The sequence below is a fragment of the Rhyacophila brunnea genome, unplaced genomic scaffold, assembly GCF_057557595.1.
Source record: "Rhyacophila brunnea isolate RB1 unplaced genomic scaffold, BYU_Rbru_1.0 scaffold_7, whole genome shotgun sequence".
Classification (NCBI taxonomy): Eukaryota; Metazoa; Arthropoda; class Insecta; order Trichoptera; family Rhyacophilidae; genus Rhyacophila; species Rhyacophila brunnea.
Genome location: NW_028233339.1, coordinates 29,978,740 through 30,001,596, shown reverse-complemented (window position 1 = coordinate 30,001,596; position 22,857 = coordinate 29,978,740). Strand labels below are relative to the sequence as shown.

The 22,857-nt window shown below is 28.5% G+C and overlaps 1 protein-coding gene across 1 annotated transcript in view; it reads right to left on the bottom strand.

Moving 5' to 3' along the window:
* The window catches only part of mmd (disintegrin and metalloproteinase domain-containing protein mind-meld), a 572,581-nt gene that overhangs the window by 224,955 nt on the left and 324,769 nt on the right, over nt 1–22,857 (bottom strand). Inside the window, exon 3 of the mRNA XM_085957408.1 lies at nt 16,557–16,705. Coding sequence (XP_085813534.1) covers nt 16,557–16,705 — 149 coding nt within the window. The remainder of the gene's footprint in view (nt 1–16,556; nt 16,706–22,857) is intronic.

The window sequence follows — 22,857 nt, the reverse complement described above, 5'->3', positions numbered from 1 at the left end:
TTGTACGCCAGACTCGTTGCATCTGTCAGAGTTGCTCGACGTTTCATACTTCCGGGCAAGATTTCATAAGTTATAAATTCGTACATGCGATTCACAGCACGAGAGATATTATTCTACCTTCTTAAGAAGCAGGATAAAGTAATTTACGGCTCGGTGCATCGTAAGGGAAACTCCCGGAAAACACGACCTACAAAATAATATTATAATGCAACGAGAAAAACAGCATCTTCTACTAAAGCACTTTGCATGCAATAAATAGTTTAGCATAAAATAATACCAAAATTCTGTAAGTTCTTGAAACTTGAAATACGCTTGGATGTATCTTACGTAACAAGCTCACACATATTTATGTAATGACTACAAATATCTACTAAATATGTTTTACATAGATTTTCAGAAAAATACTGAAACATTGAAGGGAATTGACGGAATAATTTATTATATTTGATTACTCCTTATTTTTTGAAATTGTTTATAATTTTTTTCAATAAAAATAATGGAACGATCAGATAAAGAGTGCCTACTACTAACTGTTTAATATTATTATCATCTTACATAATAATAATAGTATGTAAAATGGTGGATTAGTTGTTTTTTTATCTTTTATTTATTTGACGTTCATATGGTATTATATATACCTATATTCCATCATATAATAATCCGAGGTATTGCATAATACGAGGGTGGGTCAATAATTCCTTAGAAAAAAGCATTAAAACAGTTTTTATTTTTGTATTTTTTTTTTATTTCTCAACATAATCTCCTTGGAGCTCAATACACTTGGTTAGACGTTTCTCAATTTTTTTTAAACCGTCAGAAAAATAAGTTTTCGGAAGGTCCTCAAAATAAGCATTTGTCCGATCGATGACTTCTTCATTTGAAAAAAAACGTTGTCCACTTAGCCATTTTTTTAAGTTTGGGAAAAGGAAAAAGTCACTGGGGGTAAATCTGGCGAATACGGTGGGTGGTCGACCAATTCGAACTTCAATTCTTCAATTTTAGCCATTGATCGTAAACATGTGTGAACACGGGCATTGTCCTGATGAAAGAGGATTTTTTTCCTGTTTAAATGAGGCCATTTTTCTTCAATTTCATTTTTTAGCTGGTCCAATAAAGATGCATAATAATCCCCTGTTATTGTTTTTCCTTTTTCCAAATAGTCAACGAAAATAATTTCACGTGCATCCCAAAATACAGTAGCCATAACCTTACCAGCTGATTTTACGGTTTTCGCCTTCTTTGGACATGGTTTGTCTTCGCAATCCACTGCTTTGACTGTTCTTTCGTCTCGGGAGTATAGTGGTGTATCCATGTTTCATCTACAGTCACAAAGCGACGAAAAAATTCATCCGGATTGCGTTGCATGAGCGACAACAGGGCTTTAGAGGCCACCAGTGCATTGTTTTTACGAAGTTTTATCATAACTTCGGAACCTTTTGAGATATAACATTGAAACTATTAATACAAATTTGGTAGTAACAGTGTTATATAATATTAGAAGCTAGAAAATTTCATCCAAAATATTAGTTTAGTAGTTAGTTATAGTAACGAATTGTCAAAAATTAAAGAGAAACTATATTTTATGTTGATATATCGTGTAAATAATCAAAATGCCGATCAAAAGCAAAAACATTGAAATTAAAATAAAGATTTTTCATTTTTATGTATCTGAGATTTGTTTTAAAAAATTGCCTAGCATAATATCAGTTGCAGTGAAGCATAAAAAAATCATATTTGAAAATTTCTCAAGGGAATAAAGTAAAATGCAACTGGGAAACTGAACACGTCAAAGAAACAAATGCACTACCGGTAGCAGAGTTAGGGCATAATAAATTTTATTTGAATAACGCAAGGAAAAACTAAAAACTATGCTAGCAGAGAACGTCCAACCCAACCGACACAATGAAGAATTCAGATGAAGAGAAAGAGAAAGGAGGGAATTCAAAGACTTGGTATAAAAAATGAGCTTTGCATAAATATGAAGCAAAGTGTCTGGAATTCATTGTGGGATTTAATGAAACAGCGTTGTTCCAGACATGTAATTTATGAAAAGAATGGATCTGGAAATATAAAATGAAGGCTTTTTAATGGACTTTTAGGGTGTAACGATTTTTTGGAATATTTACAGGATATTCTAAGTAATAAATGCAACAAATAAAAGTAAACTTCCATTATCACTATAATATAGCGTAATAGATTTTATATAAAATGAAAGTTATTTAAACATACATTTGAGTTGCCTAGAGTCATATTACTTAACTCAAATTTTTCAATTTTATCATTTTTTAGTTAATACTTTCAAGTGATTCCAAATTCATCAATCTATAAAAAAATAGTTGCATATCAAAAATCACTTTTAATTGTGTAAGAACTATCTCCAAAAATCAATCTCCTTTAAATTATAATCCAGCTCTAAGGTATTTCTAACCAATAAGGAATATGTATTTTTTCTCACACTGTCATGGCGTATTTTTTATCTTAAGAAAAAAACATAGCGAGATCCATATACAATCAAATCGATTATATTATCACTATTTTTCATTATTTTTTATGATTACGAAAAATAGTGCTCTATTGTTCTTTTGAGATTTATTTTAAGCTTGATTTTTGGAGGATGTCAGTTATGACTGTGATTTGACTTGATTGACTTGATTACTAGTGAGTCATTCGCCTATCTGAAACTATTAGAATTTTGCATTAGATATATAAAAAAAAATGGTTTTTTTGTGTTCAGCGGTATCAAACCAATAACCCCTGTATCTGGCTCGTGCATTCAATATTTTGCACGAATTGATTATTGAAAATAATTTAATATATTTTAAAATAATTCTAAGAAATATTACTTTAATCAATATTTACGTTAATTGTTATGAGGTTTTTGATTTTAAAAATAAAGTTTTGATAGTTATATTCACATGCGATGCAATGCGGCAAAAAAGTTATTATATATTATTAACTACCGTGAAAATATTAAGAAATTTAAAACTATATTTATCGCCAAAAACTGATGATGAGTTTACTGTCAATATTTTTTTGACGATGTCTGATCCTAATAAGATCATATGGGCGTCCAAAAAAGTTTGTATTAACAGATTTAATTTTTTCGAGAAATGGATGTCAGCCACTAGCTCAACCTATTAAGTCCTTACTCTGACTCATACACAAATTGAAAAACAATATGTGTACTTGCCAGGCCAACGACGCTCTAAGCCGATGCTTAAGCCACGTGGCCATCGTTTGAGAGTTTAAATTAGAAACAGAAAAAAAAATATTTTTAATTTCAGTAAACATTTATTTCTATTCAATAATCATAATATACTAAAGAAAACTTTTATCTGAGGTACACAGTTTTATTTTATGTTATATTAAGAACCTACATAATAGTTTTGTGGAAGTTGAAAAATACATTTTTTTATATTAGTTGTTGCTCGGCGTACCGATACAGCGAATACTAAAAGTTCATTCCTTGATTATGCCATTATCTTTACAAAAGAGACTAGTTTAGTTTACTAATGATGGGAAAAACGCTGAAAAGTTTACAAAATGCAAAAAGTTGCATAGTTTTATTTTTACTCAGCTCGTTATGCGTTTGTAAAATGATACCAACTATGCAAAAACAATTTCAGGTAAAAGCCGCATGGAGTTTGCTTATTTTGTATTTTTAGTCTACACAGGAATTAAAGCAGATTATATTGCAGTTTCGAGCTATATTTTTTTAAATATAAAAATAACATAAGAACTTTGAACGTCCTTATTTACATTATGATTTTTGTTCGTTGTATTAAAGAATAATTAATATACTAATATAATAGGCATATCCGGGAATATTACATTACTTTTAAATATTGCAAATATTGCTTTATCCACCAATTAAGCAACTGATACAATACTTACTAATCGCGCCAAAACCATCCGTCAAACGTTTTGACACATTTTTATTATACCATTGGCTTAATTGTCAGCGGACAACAGCAAAGGTTCAATATTGGGTAAGTAATACATTTTTAAATATTATGTATTATTCATTGAATAAACTATTTTTTGTAGTTATTGTTAATCCACATAACACAACAAAATATTATGCTGCTTATAGATTGTTATTTAATGGAGAGATTAATTATAAAATGCTGTCAAAAAAAAGCATCCCTCCTATTTGCTACGTAAATTATCTCATTATGATTTCGACACACCTACGTGAGTCAAAATGATATGGCGTATGTATGGTAGTCTACGATACTTGAAGACAATTAGCTATTAATGGATAGATATATAATCTGAATAAAGTCTATATCGTCACCTCAATACTACAACTAGATAACTCTGATTTAGTCATTATTGTTGTGGAAATGAAATTAAAACTTTACTTGATGACTATAAATCTAGGCTATTTATTATTTAAAATAAAAATGGAAAATTGTGCTCGTCTAATCGGGAAAAATTAAACAATGTTCAATTGCATGATTTTTTTTTAGATATTGTATTATTTTATTTATTTAATGCATTTATGGCTTTAAAGGGGTCTAGAAATGGGGTCTAGGGTCGGGAATTCGGCGCCGGGATAACTGGGCGCCGTGCAATCAAATGAAATTCGAAAATAAATAGATGTTTATGTATTTTATAGGTACTTTTAAAATATATATTTAATATTATTATTTATATGTAAATTATTATATTATTATTTAATAGGTACTTGGTGAGTATTTAAATATGCACACGTAAATAATTATTTAATTGTGCGTATGTTTAAGTTCCAACGAAAAGAGAGTTCTTTTACTTTTATATAAAGCGTCAGGCATAATAATTCTCAATCCGCAATAAAAAACATTATGTTAAGAGCAAAATGAATTTAAACTACTAAGTAGTAGATAAATTCCTCGTTTACTTTCTGTATAAAATCGTAACAAACGTCTATTTATTACATTTAATAGTGCGGCGCCCAATTATCCTGGCGTCCAGTTGTCCCAGTCCCTTTTAAAGTTATCTAATATTTTCAAACACACAATTAATACAATTACCATTAACTTCTGGCTTATTTTGTTTTATCATTTTGTAGAGAAGGAAATGTAGAAACATATTCAATAGCTATCTCAAAAACAGTGAAAATCAAGTTATCTAGTTGTAGTATTTAGGTGAAGATATATTATTATTTATAAATAATAAAATTCCTGGACTAGTAAATTCTCTTCATAATTCATTCATATATCTAGAACTCAACTTAGAGCATATAGTCACTCTGTAATGATAGAGGGCTTACTTATGCAAGAGGTTAGCGACACCAGACTGTGATCTTATGCACACCATTAACGGAGGCCATGTTGGCACGCCATAATGGGTCTGCGGGCAAGGCATTTGCCTAACCTGCCCGGAGCATTCTAAGTGCATATTATCACAATGCACTTGTCCATTGTATGAAAACAGAAGATATTATTATTGTCCATGTAATTCTAAATACAACACCTATTTGGATTATAATGCAAGATAGGATAGGTGTCATCATGATGCATTGTTGGTGTATACTAAAGGGTAGTAATTTTTTATTAACAAAATCATTAAGTACAGTAAGTAAAGTGTGAGAGTACTTGGTGGAATTTGAATTTTCCAATTGATATAATTATTAGCATATAGTTTAAAATTCTTAACCTAATTCCGTTGTCAATGAGAAATTGTATTTAAATGGCTTATTAAATGAATTAACAGTGGATATCTAATGTAATATCTTATTTCCAACGACTTAATATTTCAAGACTTTTGATTTTATACCTAGTTGTTTACTTAATAATGTTTTTACATTATATTATTTAATTGGTTTGGAATATAAACGAGAATTAACTACATTATGTGTCAGTGCGCATTTATCTTTGGTATATAACCCGAATATGCCCAAAGTTGAAACCTGAGTTGCAAAAAGTTACTGAAATGGAAAGGTATAAAATTAGAATAATTTATTTTTTAAGTGTTTAATTGTAAGTTTGTATTCGAGTGCATTTTGTTGAAAATTAAATAAAAATCAGTACGCCAAGAATCAATAGAAAAAAGGCGATTATTTTTGCTTTATATGTGAGTAATATCAAAAATTTTACATAGAAATAGATATTTATATTCATAATTAAAATACATACCTACCGTTAAAAAGTATTTTTATTATAATACATTATGTAGGCTAATTATTTAAAAACATATTAGATTTTTTTTAGACCGGGTAGGATTCGAACACACGTCTTTTGCTTGTCAACCTACTGAATTATGAGGGTATTATCAACGATTTTAAGTCTTTTTAAAGACAGGTAGAAACACTCAATTCATTATATGGATGTAAAAATAACAAATGTCGCCATCTATTATTCGATTATTAATTTTATTACCTTGACTTACGTTATATTATTTTTTTTAATAATCGGTATTTGGCTATCACTAAAAGTGTCATCACTAATTTTGAACGACATATTTTTATTGTATCCAATGTAATTGTATAATATCCATGATACAATATTTCCCTTCAATGATAAGGCAAAAAATATCTATCTTTGTATACTAAAACAGAGAACAAAAGCTATATGAATATAATAGCTAACCAAAACATAATTACTTCGGGCATCGTCCATACAATCCGACCGACAACTTCAATTATCTTTGACTGTCTGTTAAATTGGATGAAATTTGTATTCCGGATCGAAAAAACCTCTGACCTTTATTTTTTTCACTCTTTAATATTCTAAAAATAAAAAAAATATTTCATCGCAAAATTTTGAAGAAATTATTAAATAAAGAGATATATTATATTATATTAAATAAAGTGAGCTGATAATATAAATATTATAATGATAAAATTAACTGTCAGTAATTTTGCATTACGGAACAATCATGATATTTTCGCTTGGACATTATTTATATTTCTTTGTTAATATTGTACTATGGTGCCTTTAAAGTTTTTTATACACTATAGTCGCAAATATTATATAAGTATATTAGTTAATAAAATTACTAAAGCAAACTTTTACTTACTCTTACAGCATTTACTTTTTGTAAATCGTTACAACTAATACATTCGTTGGTGTAAACAAAAAATATTTATATCTCTATAATAACCAGGTGCCAATTCAATCATAATAAAAAAGCTTTGAAATCACTATAGTTATGTATTGTAGCTACCACGTTATATTATTTCTAAGACTATTTCGACTTTAGTCTAAAGACTGTAAATTTTTTCATAGTTATTTTTTTTATATTAAATTTATTATATTATTTCCATCAATGTTATTGAAAAATAAAATACGTCCGCCTGATATTAGGATTACGATAATATAACATCTTTTGGAATAATATTACATATCAAATACATACTATTACATAATTTTATTATAAAATATTATTTAATTATATTATATAAAATTATATTTTATATAAAAACACTAATTACTAATAAAACTATCGTAATCTGGTAACGAGGTTATCTTTTTAGTAGTATGAAAAAATATTTTTTAATAATGTATTCAAAATAATATTATGCTCATTTATTATTTAATAAATTTGTGGAAAAGTTGAAATTTCATGTAATTTCTGTCAACCATATTATTTTGTATTTTATGTAGGTATGATGTATTTAAGTATTTACATCCGTTTCCCGTTAAAACAGAATTTGAAAGAAAATAAATAATTTAAAAATGGAAGTACAACAAACTCTGTGAATATTTTTTTTCAATTTCCATAGAATATCCATACTTCTATTGAAAGAAATTAAGTTTGGAAGCCAAATATTATTTGAAGGCATTTAACTTGGTTCTATAATTCTCATTTTTATATGAGAATTATATTATGATGTTCAGGAGTGAGTTACCAGTGGAGGTTGATGTGTTAGAAAATTTTGCTGTAATTAGGTACTGATATAAACGGTGAAGTACAGCGCCTGTAATGTGAGAGTTATGTCTTCAAATTTGAATCGATATTCATAAATATCTATATTTTAGGTATGTTATAAAAAGTAATGTGTACTTATAAATACATAGTTTAAAAGATAAATAAAAGTGACGAAATGTTAGTAACGATATAAAGGGAGATATGGAACTTGTATAATGTACAGCCGAATGGTAACAATTGTCGTGGTGATAGGCATGTGTTAAATAAATATATTAATAAACGGTAGATAGCTATAAAACATTTACTTTGTAAAGTTTAACTTCAAATTACTATCCAGCACCATAACGTAGATGTCTAAATTGAACATCGATTAAATCAAATGATATTTTGACCGCCATCTTTGTATTTTATTAGATTCCAATCGCAAAGTATCATGTTTAATATAAAAAAATATTCAACACTATACAAAGTACCAACAATATATATAATATCCATGAAAATAAATCAAATCAGATGACAATTGTATTATAGATCATGAAAATTTTAAGGTAATTGGTATTTTATTGGTTTCCAAATGTCCAAGTTTAAGTTTAATAGAATACAATAAAATGTGTTGCTTAAAACTTGACTAATATATATTTATTTATAATATCTTTTCAATTATATTATTTTGATTGTGTACGTTATTTCAGTTTGTTGAATGATATTATGTTATATAATATTAATGTCTCTTCTTTTCTAGTATTACTTTATTCATCGAAGGACACGAGGGTATAATTTTCTTTGAACTTTTAACATTGACATATAGATATACTGAAAGTTTGCCGATTCCTGTTCTAGTCGATGCGTAAGGGCGGATTCGTGGTGTGGGCGGACACTGGGAAGGGCGGCTGCTTGTCAAATAATGGCGATAAATTATTATATCGCAAAGGAACCAAGCTTTTTTTATTCTTCCTATTGGCGCAGAGAATGTCAAAAACATAATTTTTCACGAATTATGTGGCGTCGCAGATGGTGGGCACGAACACGGAAAACCGAGTTATAGAATGCTCTGCATGATTTTCAATGGCGTTTGGAAAATTTCTATTCCATGATAATATTCGGAAATGCTTAACGATAAATTTGGCAAAAACTTAAAGAAGGCATCCCCGATATTACTATAAAATCAATCACTTTCACTAGATGTGTACACGTAGAATTTAATGAACATTTCAGAAAAATAGCATAAAACTTAAAAAAGATAATGATTTATAATTAGGTAGTATACGGTTATATACAAACTGACTTTCCTGAACTGACGTAATAAATTAATTTTATTTTTGAACATAATTAAGTGAGTCAAAATATATATGAAAACTTATTATTAAACGTAGGTATATAAAATAAATAAGCTAAGTTCAAACAAATTATAAATTTCATGTGCCGATACAACACGATAAGACAAACACTTAAGCCGACTTAAACTTTTCCTCGGCTTGCAACACCTAAAATGAGTATTCATCAGGGTTTGAATGGTCTAGATATTTGAACTATATATACGATAAAATTGAATCGTGAATGAAAGAGGGGCATGTACATTGTTGCAAAAATGTATTTTTGATGCAAAAAATATTTTTTATCTAGGTATTTAGTTTTAGTATATTGGCAATATTGAATAACTTAAAAAAAACAAAATGATATCATTCCATACATTTTGGGTACTTATTTAAATCAAAAAAAGTACTTTACGAATCACTCGTTAGTATAAAAATCTTAAACGCCCTTCCGGTGTATGAGTTAATTGTCCATTATTTCTTTGATAAAAAAGTATATCAATATAAAAGGTACCTTATTGATGTAATTGATTAAAAAAACTTAAGAAAGGGCTGAAAAATAATGATTTTTGATAAATTAGGGATGCTTGAATAATTTGTTAACTTTGTAACAAATAACTTTATTGTCCTACGTTTTCTCATGATGTTTAACAATATAGTGATTTCAAAAATAGTTGTTAATAATATGTTAAAAATACAAATTACATATTTGCATTAAATGTGCGGACAATATTTTAATAAAGCCATATATTGTTTTATCCGAGACTATCAAACTTGACATAGAGGTATTAAACTATTTGACTTTTTTTTCCATGTCCGATCCTAAGAAGATCATATTATTATGGACTTTCACAGAGTGGATATTTATATTACCAGAGATTTGTTTTTTTTACGAGAAATAGATGTTAGCCATTTGATCAAACTATTAGGTCCAAACACATATTGTTTTTCAATTTATTTTTCCAGACCGATAAATCGAACCTTGGGCACACGACATTATAAGTAGACGCATAAGCCGCTTGGCTATCTAGTGCGGGCATGGGAAACTTGCGGCCCAAATGAAGACTTTTTGCGGCCCAAGGCCCATTTGAAATTTACAGCTTTCTATATTTTGCATTTTGTTAATCATATAAAATAGATATAAAATCCTTCGTAACAAAACTCAAACTTTATGAAAATCAATTACGGTCAAATAATTTTTTTAAAAGATTAAAAGATTTTTTAAATATTCTAATGAAGTCACAAAATTAATTAAAGAATTCGATACGAGATTCGTGTTTTTGCAAAAGTATGAGGAAATGTTCAAAATATTCTTAACTCCATTAAACGTGGAGGTGAAATCAGCGCCTCCAAATTTACAAATGGAGCTAATAGAACTGCAATCAAGCAGCGTTAAAGTACGCGTTCGAAGGAAATAAGGTTGATTTTTATCAGAAATATAAATCCTCGAAGATAAATTTCTAAAATTAAATCGACTGGCAATGTGCATTACAGCAGCATATTTGGGATTACATATCGCTGCAAATCGTTCTCTTTGAAATTCAATGCAGTAAAAACGAAGTGTCGCAGCAGGTTACTCGATGAAAACATGACCAATTAACTGCGATGCGCGTCGGCTAAATTACCAATCGATATGAAAAAGATATCAAACAATATACAAAAACAAGTGTCACATAATTATTATAAGGTAATAAAATATTTTGAATAAGTTCTTTGTTTTATTTTTTTTATATATGAGGCCAACCTAAACTCAGCATTTTTTTTGGCGCATCAAATGATTTGGGTTGAGCATCCCTAATCTAGTGTAAAAAATATATTTTTTGTTAAAATGGCAATATTTATCCTAGAATATTTATGGATTGTTTAGATATGCAGATAAGTACTTAGCTTAGCTACTCACTAATTTCGACTATGTAAATAATTTATTTAGATCTATTCAGAGCACAAAGAATTTTGTAAAATTGAAAATAAATAATAACGATGTTTTGTATATAATCAAAAATGGTAATGAATCTTCAGTTTTTGGAAATCATTTATATTTAAATAATCACTCGTTTAATAGCATTAAATTTTTAAAATCCTGCATTTGAATGAAAAATCTATAAAATTGGATAAACAAAAAATCCTAGAGATTAATAAATATAAATTGTTGCCCAATTTTAATTTGTTAAATAATTAATTATATTTTGTGTCTTCTCCATTATTATACCCTATTTAATATTTAGGATTGTTATAACATAACTTTATATATTGTGCATTATTTATTATTTTAATTTTTATTTAATTTTGACTCATATTTTGGTTGTATTTGTTTTTGTATTCGATCTTAATTCAATTGATAATATTGATTATCTTATTTTTATATATTTTGTATCGTAAATTTCGACTATTCATAAATATTTGTTGATATTAATGTTATTGTAAGGGTTGATTGTTTCATATTATGTATTTTGTTAATATTTTAAAATAATTTTTTAGTGCCCCTGATGTAGTATGAAAATTAATTTATTAATTTAAATTAATTTAAAATCAATTTGTTATAGGGATGGAATTATTGGACGGATAATTTATGTACCTATTGTTACATTATTTCCGTCACCTTGGATTTTATTAGATATTTTTTTTAATGTATATCCCTCTGAGGCGGACGAAACCGGTCCTAATTTATTGATTTAAAGTGGAATAAGTAGTAAAAAATAAAATGCGTTTTATTAAATTAAACAATAATACAATGCAGTTCCACCATGAATTGGCAGTTAACAAAATAAAAGTAATTAAAGGCTATTTTTCTCGTCCATAATAATTTTGAAATAATATAATAAAGCAAAAAGAAAACAAAAATAGACCGAAAAATGATATTTTCTGCGGGGGGAAAAAGGGCGTCATTGTTAAGAATCGTGATGGCTCGCAAAACAATATAGCGGTCTCGGTTGAAATGCTCACAGTGGCTTATCGACGTTGAATGATTAATGGTTATCTGCGATGTTTTTTTCCGCTAGTATTATTATTATAGTTTCATAATGATGATAAGCATTGTTTTTTCCCCTGGCTAGCTCAAAGGATAAGAGACATATAACGTTATATGGCATCCATCAAGTTATTAACAAGGGATGTGACGTAATAAATTGATTTTCAATAAATTAATTTATAATAATTAATTGTATACTGCAGATAATACCAAAGTGCGCATCGCAAAGGTGGTTTCCTGGGACGCCACAAAAATTCCCAATATTTTCACAAGCAAATATCATTAAGTCCATTTTTTGCATAAAATGAACTGTTAATGCCATCTTGTGGAGGATTTTTAACGTATTTTTCTGTGGAAACACATTTTCGGAAAAATAAATCTGTGTCCTATAAAAACTTGTTTCTAATAAAAGGTGGTCAGGGAAAGATCATCATATGTGCATGAATACTGGGTAATATGTATTGTACTTTCGTCAATTGAGTAAAATTTTCAAATAAATGGTAGTGTTTATTAATCATATTTTTATGTTAAATAATTATTATAAACATCGTTTAAAAATTATAGTGAAAGATTACTTATAACAATTATTTTGCGTTTGAGACTTTAAAAATCGATTTACTCAGAATGATACAGATGTGACATAGAATGATATTTGCTTGTGGTCTTCAATCTAATAATAGACAGATCAGAGTGAGATTTTTATTGTTTGCTGTTAAAACAGCTAAAACTGTGTAATTTTTGAATGGGAATCAATATTTTTATCTAATACATACATAGTTTTCACTAGAGATGCTAATTGTCACGTGTTTAGTGTATCACAAAAGTCTCTTACGATATACATACAGTACGCTAGTTTCAATAACATACTCAGTAGTTTGGATTTCTCCGAACTCATATAAATGTATTCTACTCATCGTTAAATGAACCAATTGTAATTATTTAATGGCTATAACGAACCAAACGCATATCCTGCTAGAGTATAGAAGACACACAAATTAAGTAACGAATAAACAAGTATATATTATCATGATCATAAGCTAGGATTGAACAACTACGTCGTGTAGTCGTTCAGTTCCCCTTGGCTACATCTGATTATTGCATTTATCCAGTAGTTGTTCGCTTACTAAGCCTATAGTTATTTCATCCATTAGTTCGCATCCTCAATCACTTCGAATTCCTATTTGTGTCTTCATTATTTATTGGTTTTTCACATAGTCTTTCCATATTATCACTAAATTACTTCTCCATGAAATGTTGTACTACTCGTAGTTTTTTTTTAAATTTCTGTTAAATTTCATAAAATAGACACGTCATTAATTGCACACTCTACGTTTAAAGCATAGTAGGAAGTCATTTTTGAAGATACCATTTGACGTGGCTGAATAGTGTCCTTTAAGTCATTTCAGTAAGTTTTTCTTTTAACCTATGTACCTATCCACAAAAATATAAATGTACTGAAGTATAATATTACATACTAGCCATGTAAATTTTGAGAAATGCGATAGTGTTTGCAAAAGTAGCTATAAATAAATTGTCAGGCTGTGACACAAAACTGTAAATTTTGATTCAAGTGCCTAGCTATTGCTCAAACTTAGAGTTAATATGGAAAACTGTTGATTGAATAAAATGATGATGTTTTATATTGAAATAAGTGGTAACAATGGTGATTTGAATAAAATATACAATGAAAAATCTTCATTGTCTTCGTTAGGTTACCGCATTGCATTTTAAAATATACAACTACCTTCTTAACTCTCAATTATTGAGAGTTTCTATATAGTTATTGGTCTTGCATATAGTATCCAATCCATAATTTAATACTATATATCCGACCATGTCCGATCCTAATAAGATCATATGGGACTCCACAGAGTGGAAGTTTGTATTGTTGTTTTAATTTAATAAAACGCATTTTTTTTAGTACTTATTCCACTTTTAATCAATAGATTAGGACCGGTTTTGTCCGTCTCAGAAGGACATTTTAAGTTGAATACATTTAAAAAAATATATATTTATCAAACAAAATCCAAAGCGACAGGAATAATATAACAATAGGTACATAAATTATACGTCCAATAATTCCTTCCCAAAGACGAAACCGGTCCTAATCTATTGATTAAAAGTGGAATAAGTACTACAAAAAAATGCGTTTTATTAAATTAAAACAACAATACAATGCAGTTCCACCATGAATTGACAGTTAACAAAAAAAAAGAAAAAAAACGTGGAAGTTTGTATTAACAGATTTTCGTTTTTACGAGAAATGGATGTCAGCCACTTGCACAACCTATTAGGTCCATACTCTGACTCATACACAAATTGAAAAACAATATTGTGTACTTGTCAGACCTACGCTATAGGCCAACATTTAAGCCGCGCGGCCATCCATGTCAGTACTTCAAAAGGTTAAGCAGCGCATCATGGAAAGTGCTCTATTCAAATAGCTCCATCATTGATAATAATCATTCATTCGATATATAATGTATACAAGGTATTAGAGATTATATCTCTGGTTATAATATTAGATCGGAATAATATAGTATTATTACAGTTTACATAGCGGTGCGGTAAGTTAAACGGGGTGGTCCGCAATACCGCACACTCACGGATAATACCTTTGCGGCAGCCGCAATACGAATATATGAACTGAGAACAATAAACGTCCTTATGAAATTCGCCCCGTGATTGTTTTATGGATAAACTTGTATTCAGAAAGCCCGCTCTCTCCCATTGCTTTTCGCATAAAATTTTGCGGCTTTTTCTCCGGCTGTAGTCGTACAAAGTGCTCGGGTATTCTACTTTGAGGCCTTCTGTAAAAGTAGACTTCAATAAATTTCACAAACGTGTTTTATTATTAGCAGCCAAACGACTTTTGTTTCTTTATATTCTTAAAAAATATTATTATTTCAGTGTTTCAGTATTTCAAATTGTAAATAAAAACCTTATAAAAAAATAAAAATAAGTTAGTTATAAAAAAAACTTATTTTAGATTTGGGACTAAGAATTTAAAAGTGTTTTTTGCTGAGATGTACATTTGATCATTTAATATATTAATACATTATAATATAAATAATAATTAACACATAATTGACACGTAATTCCCACTAGTGATGTAGTTTTAATTCTTCATCGCATCGATATCGACTATGTTTTATGATAGTTGTGACATTTATTTTAAATTCAGAATTTATTACTTGTCCCTGTCAAGGTATTTGATATAAAAAAAAATACAAAAGTATTTTGTTACTGCTTCAAGACTGGTTTTAACTTTACGATATCTTCAAATGCAAAAAAAATATAAGGTTATACATAAAGAATTATATTGAACACATTTTAGATATTCATAATGAAAATTTTTACAACGTGCATTAATTATTTTATTGCTTTTTCCATTCGGAGATATTGTGTGGGTTAAGACGGTACTTCAGTGAAACGGCAAATAATTTTCAACTATAGGTGCGAAGAAATTTTGGACTCGCTGGCAATCGGGGAGCGAACGCGAGCTGTGAACACGTCAATTTATCTCGTGATAGCGATGGAGGTATTAATTCTTAAATCGTGTAAAGTTGACTAAAAAACGTAATCCATTTACTTGAAAAAGAAAACATGTCAATGAATATATTATTATTGTTACTAATAGAACAATAAACAATACATTTAAGGGACGCATGTTGGATTTAAATGACAAATTATATTTCGTTCGGCACGCGGCATTTGCACAATCCGCGCATCTCCTGGCCACGATCTTTTTAGACCATGCCTCAACTGAGGTGTAGCCTTGATAAAAACAACATTTTAGATTATTATAGATACCTACTAAACGTTTTAATTTCGCGTAAGAATAGTTTTGATTACTATTAGTGTCAATAAAATTAAATACACATTGCATTTAAAACACTTTTAATTACTAATTACAACTTTTTTAGGGTAGAATCTCGGAGGTTTTTAGTGATAATATAATAAAAATTTGGAAATAGTAAGTAATAAATCACGTTAACACATACTTTAAATAATATTCATAATAAAATATTTTATTAAGCACGTCAATTATTTTATTGTTTATTAATTATTACGCATAGAAAATTTTGATTTTCATAATTTTCAATTATGTTTAATAATTAATTGTCAGGCAGCATATTTGATTTGTTCGGGTATATTGTATACGGATTAATAAAATCACATATTACGATTATCGGAGATAATAAATTCACATCAGAATAGTTTAAATTATAGTATTAGTGTCAACAAAATTAAATAAATATATAATTTTAAAACTTTTCGTCAATAAGTGTGAGGACAATATCGGTATTAGAGTGGTAAATAAAAAAATTGAAGGTACCTATTTTTTTTTTAAATATAACAGGCAATGATATTTAGTAGTTATGTATTATTTTTTAACACAGTCTAGTTAATATTTTTACCTTCTGTGCACCGACTTCTCTTGTGGAGATGCCCATCTTTTCGTGGTGTCGCAGTTGCACGGGGTATATGATCTGGTAGTAATGCGCCCCAATGTTGCGCACCAGCTCCTGATTCTGGCGAAACTCTCGAAGCAACCGCTCCACCTCACCTGAAACAAAATGAAGAAAACCAGTATTATTATTAACGATAATTACAAGATAAAAAGAACTTTTTACATACAACGTTTTTAAATTTTCTGTTGAATCGTATAAACTTGACTTGACTAGCTTAAACGATCAAAAAAAATTGTGCTTGATAGAAATAATACTGATATGTCATTTTGACATTTCATATTGATTTCCATAGTAACACACGTATATATTAATAATTTAGTTCCTAGGACCCCAGACACCTAGCAACCAATAATAGTGGATTGGATTACGGATTTCTTCCGAAATAACTTTTCATACAAAACAGAATTAACTGAAAATGAATTCAATTCTACCTAAAGATGGTTAAAAGTAAGGATGGTTAAAAAAATGCATTGGCATCGTGTTCTGATATATTCTAAAAGTTTAAAATGTCTAGCTAGTCGGGAAGTTAGTTAAAAATCGATTGCAAGATTTTTACAGGATAAAGAACTACCGGACAAATAAGAATACGAGCTAAGAAAAACGTTGTAATAATGACACTGACTAGTAATGATAAAGTTGAAAGTTACTTACTGTTTCAGTGTAATACATGAATTGTATGTAATTTATTAATACTAAAACATTTATTTGTGTAAGTACGAGTATTATAACTTTGATGAAAAATAATTTGGTCTCATTTAAGTTTTTATATTTGAATTATTTTTTGTGGATAGGAAAAATATTATATCTGTGTGATTGATTCAATTTGTGTTGACGTATAATTATTATTGTGCTATATACATTATGTGTTATTAAACTATTTACCACCATTTAATTGATAATTGCGTAATGTAAAGCCGGTATTGGTATTTAATAAAACTGTGGAAAGATACGAAAAAGAAAATTTCTCTAGAGATATAAATACTAAGTTATTATTTTGTGGTTACTATCAATCAGACATACATTACAGATTTATTTATTGTAATAGCTTAAACATAGTATTAAAATGACGCTTAATTATTAAATGTCACAAGAAAGATATAATAGTTACGTTTAAATTATTATTATATATAATATTGCTTTTTCATATAGTATAAAGACCTTTTTTATACTAAATAAACCTTTAACTAGAATATAATAGCATATTTATAGTACAAGCAAATTGTTAAGCTCGGTAAAGATTGCATCGTATTCATACCTAATGTATTGCGAAGGTTTTTTCACGTATTTTATAGCAGTTTGGTTAGGATAACATCTTTTAACATGTAATATAATAGGGTATCGGTGAAATATATATATATTCACGTGAATATTGTCCGCTGGGTGAGTCATAGATAATTTTATGAAGTGTCTATGTTTTTCACGTATTTTTTATTCTAAGTATATTTTATTTATGATGTGCTGGTGTAAAAAGTCAGTACTAAGGTATTTCGTTATTTATAATTATTAAAAAAAAAATCAAACGATTACATAGAATTGTTTATATAATGTGCGTATTTAAACATTTTCCACAAACCCAAACTCACAAAAGGAAATATTATCCTCTCGTATAAATGTCTAGAAAATGGCTTCGACCGTACCCAATAGCTTCGAAGCTATTATATACTCCTTCATAAATAATTACTAATGGACTCAGATTCCCACAAATCACTTGAAATTAGCGAAGTAATATTATTAATTTATCTTATGGTTGCATGCTATGGTTAATATTACTTTATTATGACGGAATATTCGTTTTCGTGTATTGGTTAATCAGACTAAAAGCATTTTCCATGACACTTATAGGGTTTTATTTTGAATACTTTGTTATGTAGGTGTATCCAGTTTTTCAATAAACCAAAAAAAATTGAAAACTTGTTTATTTCGTTAAATGTGAAGATACCAAAAAAATTTCACGTAAAATGCCATTGTTGTATAAAATGTTTTGGATATATAGGTTATATTTTATTTACTGTACCAACTTTGTTTTTGATTAATAAAATTATGTTATAAATTATTTTTTTATGAATCAGTTATTAATATCTTGGTAGTTAGTAGTTAATAAAATTGGTCAAAAATAGTCATCTCAAGTTGCGGCAAAAATACGTATCTTTCAAATATATTAACAAAAAAATAGCATATTTCCTGTTTTTGTTATTGGTGTTTAACTGGTTTCAAAATGTGTGCTATAACTCATTCATTTAAGTAGCCACAAAGAAAATAAGCTTCGGTTTGCCAGGTGTACGAGGTGGCCAATTGATGTCCTTTATATTATTATTCCCACAGGAAATATTTCATATAAGATTTACATCAACCATATTCATTAGTTTCATACAACAAATTTGCAGCATCATTTTCACTGTCATATCTGAAGAAAAATGACCCAATTATCTCACCGACCTAAATTGCACTACAAAAAGTCACCCTACGGGGATAAATAGGTCGTTCAAATTTTGTCAGGTTCAAGTAAAATTCGTCACACTAAACTGGTATTTTCAAAAATCAATTGATATTTTCCGATAAAGATTTTAATAACCAATAATATTAACAATTTTATTAATAATTCAATATTGCATGCTGTCAATTATTATTTAACATGTTTTAAGTTATCGTCACTGGTTACTTTCAAAATTTGATCGAAATATAAAAAAATATATGTAAAATGATGTTTATATTTCGTCCACTCCGTTGTCAAGAAAATAAATAACCTCACTACAGATTTACGATAGAACGATGAGGAAAAGAATCGAATACGTCTCGGAGATTTGTGAGGATGTAAAATTTGATTCAGAATGTTGTCAACAGGACTTGTATTTCACAGATTTGCACTGTTCATATAGATACACAACATGTATACTGTGAGTGCCGTGGAAAACAAATTTAATAAATCAAAACCGTTCAATATTTCCCATTGTTAAACGTTTGTTTGTTTTCCCACTTGGAATATTTCCTTCAGTAATATTTATGTTAAACTAATAACTGTCAACAAAAGTTTATATTAATAATATTCGGTTCATTTATTTTTTCGGTGCAGAAATTTAGACAGCTCTTTTAAAACAGGAACGGATCAAATTAAATTATCATAAAAATAATAAATTAAATTGAAATCAATAATCAATCTAACGTACCAGATTTCCATTATTATAAATTGCCTTTTTAATTATTTGATCGCTGTTACAGTCACGCTAGTAAAAATAACGTCAAACTGTTATTTCTGTCATAATATTATTTAGGTACACCATCATCAATCAACCGGGTCAATCCACCGCTGGATGAAAGCCTACCCTATCGTCTTTCACTCTTTTAGATCCTTAATTATTTTTTGCCACGTACATTTAACAAAATTTATGAGTTCGTCTATCAAATATTTAAAGAATTCCTGTAGTCTTTTAGTTCCCCTTGAGTTCCACTGTAAACGGCATTTGTCCAGCGGTTGTTCACTCACCGAGCAATATGTTCATCTACTTAGCAACTTATATCATTTCGGGTACTTTTGTATGCTTTCTTATCCGTTAGTTTCCTATTGGTCTTTCCAAGTTATGCCCAAATTGCACATTTTTATGTCATGTTGTGCTAAATAAAATTTTTGAACACTTGACGCTTAAGTCAAAATATAAAGTCGCTTTCGAAGATACTACAAAAGGAATAATCTTCATTTTAAGAAATGACAACAGGCAAAAATTAACATAAATAAAATAACGCGTTAATTTTTCATTTAATATAAGATCAAAGTAGTTCAGTATAAACAGTTAGGAAAATATATTAAACCTTATTAATCTATATAAGTATATAATTATTGGAAACAACGTGATAGGTTTAAATGTGTAAGTTATGAAGATTAGCTCTTCATCTTTTAACGTAGTTAGTCATAATTCGTTACCATTAGCAGTATTACTTAACATACCTAGTATCCTCTCAGATAGAATCACCTATTAATGGATTAGTTATACACTTAGGCAAAGCCAACAAATAATTTTCTTTCCACATATGAGTACCTTGGTATCAAAGTGGGACATACGCCACCTCCCACTAAATTCATGTTTTAATTGATTATGGTAGTGCAAGTGATGCTCTTTTCAAAAAATCCACTAAAAGTATCAAAAACGGTAGTTTTCATAGAGATTTTTGAGTTTAAAGTTGGTATGTTATATGAAAAACGGTCACTTTTCATACATGTTTGTCAGTCTCCTGTAAAATTTTGTAAATGGCTTATGTCCCACTTTGATACCAAGGTACTCATATATCGAACTTCAAACTTGCCATCAATGACGATCATCAAATTATTTGATGTGAAATCTAAAAATTAGTGTTTTTCATCATGATAAAATTGTTCCACGTGTAAATTAAAAAAATATTTAAATTCTTTACAAATAAATTTGGTATAAGTAATTAATTTATTTAAAATAATTTATAAGCTTAATATAATATTATCTTCTTTTAGCATGTATGAACGTAATATACTAGGCATTGTAGAATATCTACAGAATTCTTGAATTGCCTACATATACTGAATTGTGTTTGTCCTTTAGACTTTGCCAAATTCTACCAGTTTTTTTAATATTGTGGCAGAAGGATGGCAACACCGGCGACAAGTAAAACATAGGAGAGCAGGAAACTATAGCAACCAATCAACAACGGTATACAATATCGTTAGCAACCGACACGAAGTGAAAAAAATATAATATTACTGTTATACGATATATTATTGTGAATACAATATAATACTATACAATTGATAATAAAGAAATTAAACATTGGAACTATTATTCTTAAATGTCATCAGACAATGTGGGAAAAAACTAGAGAGTGCGGCGCTAAGCATTAAAAAGTATTCAAAAGATTTTTTTTAGCATCAGTAATGGATGTAAACTACTAATATGGTATGTATTAATTGTTTGACAAACAGAACGAAACAATTTTAAAATTTATCTCTCGGGTGAATTTATTTCAGTATACATGTGCCATAAAATCTGCATAGGTGTCGGTACACTCGAAAAAGGATTATGGCAATCCCGAAGAAAAAAATGTAGACAAGCCCTTCTCTATATCGCTCCCACAAAAACGTGTGCTAGAAGTATAATGCAAATATGCATTTAAATTATACAACACTTCTTCTTTAGGATTTTCAACGTTATATCATAATGATTGTTACACATTCTTCAATGTTTATATAGTATTTTGTCATTTTTAATCGTATAAAGTTTATAGTATTGAATACTCCACACCCTTTATCACCTACTTGAATCTCTGATTTTTATTGGAAGCAATCTGAAAATGGGCGATATTAAAGTATTATCAAAAGAGAAACACTAAACTTTACAATGCATATAAGATACGATTAAAAAACGCACCAGATTTTTTATAAAATAAATTGATAATATTTTATTTAAATCTTTCAGCACTGATATACAAAAAATAGCAAAACTCATGGTGTCTATAATATTATAGTGGTGATGTTATTACAATAGTATTGCCTGTATGTATGTGTATATAATATGTGTGTGAAAACTTTATTTGAGGCGCAGATGTGTCTTTTTTACGATAAATTCCAAAAATATTGTTAAAAAACTCGTAGTCTTATGTAAAAGATTTCTTTGACACCAAGCTTTATGAAATATTTGGAATACTTGAATAAAATAAATCTTCAAAAAAATATTCCTACGATAAAATATGATCATGTAAGACATGATGTAAATCGTTCAATTCATTTTTTTAAACCATATCCATTGTTAAAATTTAAATCATAATAATAATATGATGTCTGCTATAAATAAAATAAAACGACTTAGTACCATATTATTTCAATTTTAAACTAATAAGTATGAACATACATAATTTGAAAATATTTCATGTATATTATTATATAACATCTAGAAAAAATCATTTTTGAAAAAAAAATATATTAAAAACACCCGACAGGACTTGAACCTGTAATCACAGGATTTGTGGTAATTTGATTTTACAATTAAACTACGGGGATCCTACTTAACTAAGAGGAATTCAATTATATGGAATGTGTATCAAATTACGCTAATAATATTGGCTATCAGTTTTTGTATATTAATCATACTAGTTAAATTTGTCGTAATTAATTACTGTTATGTAGTATGCCGTTATTTTTAGATCTCGAAACGATTTGGGTAAGACAGATATGTACAATTTAAAAGTAGCCATTAGATAGAATATATTGTTTAATATAGGTATGTGTAAC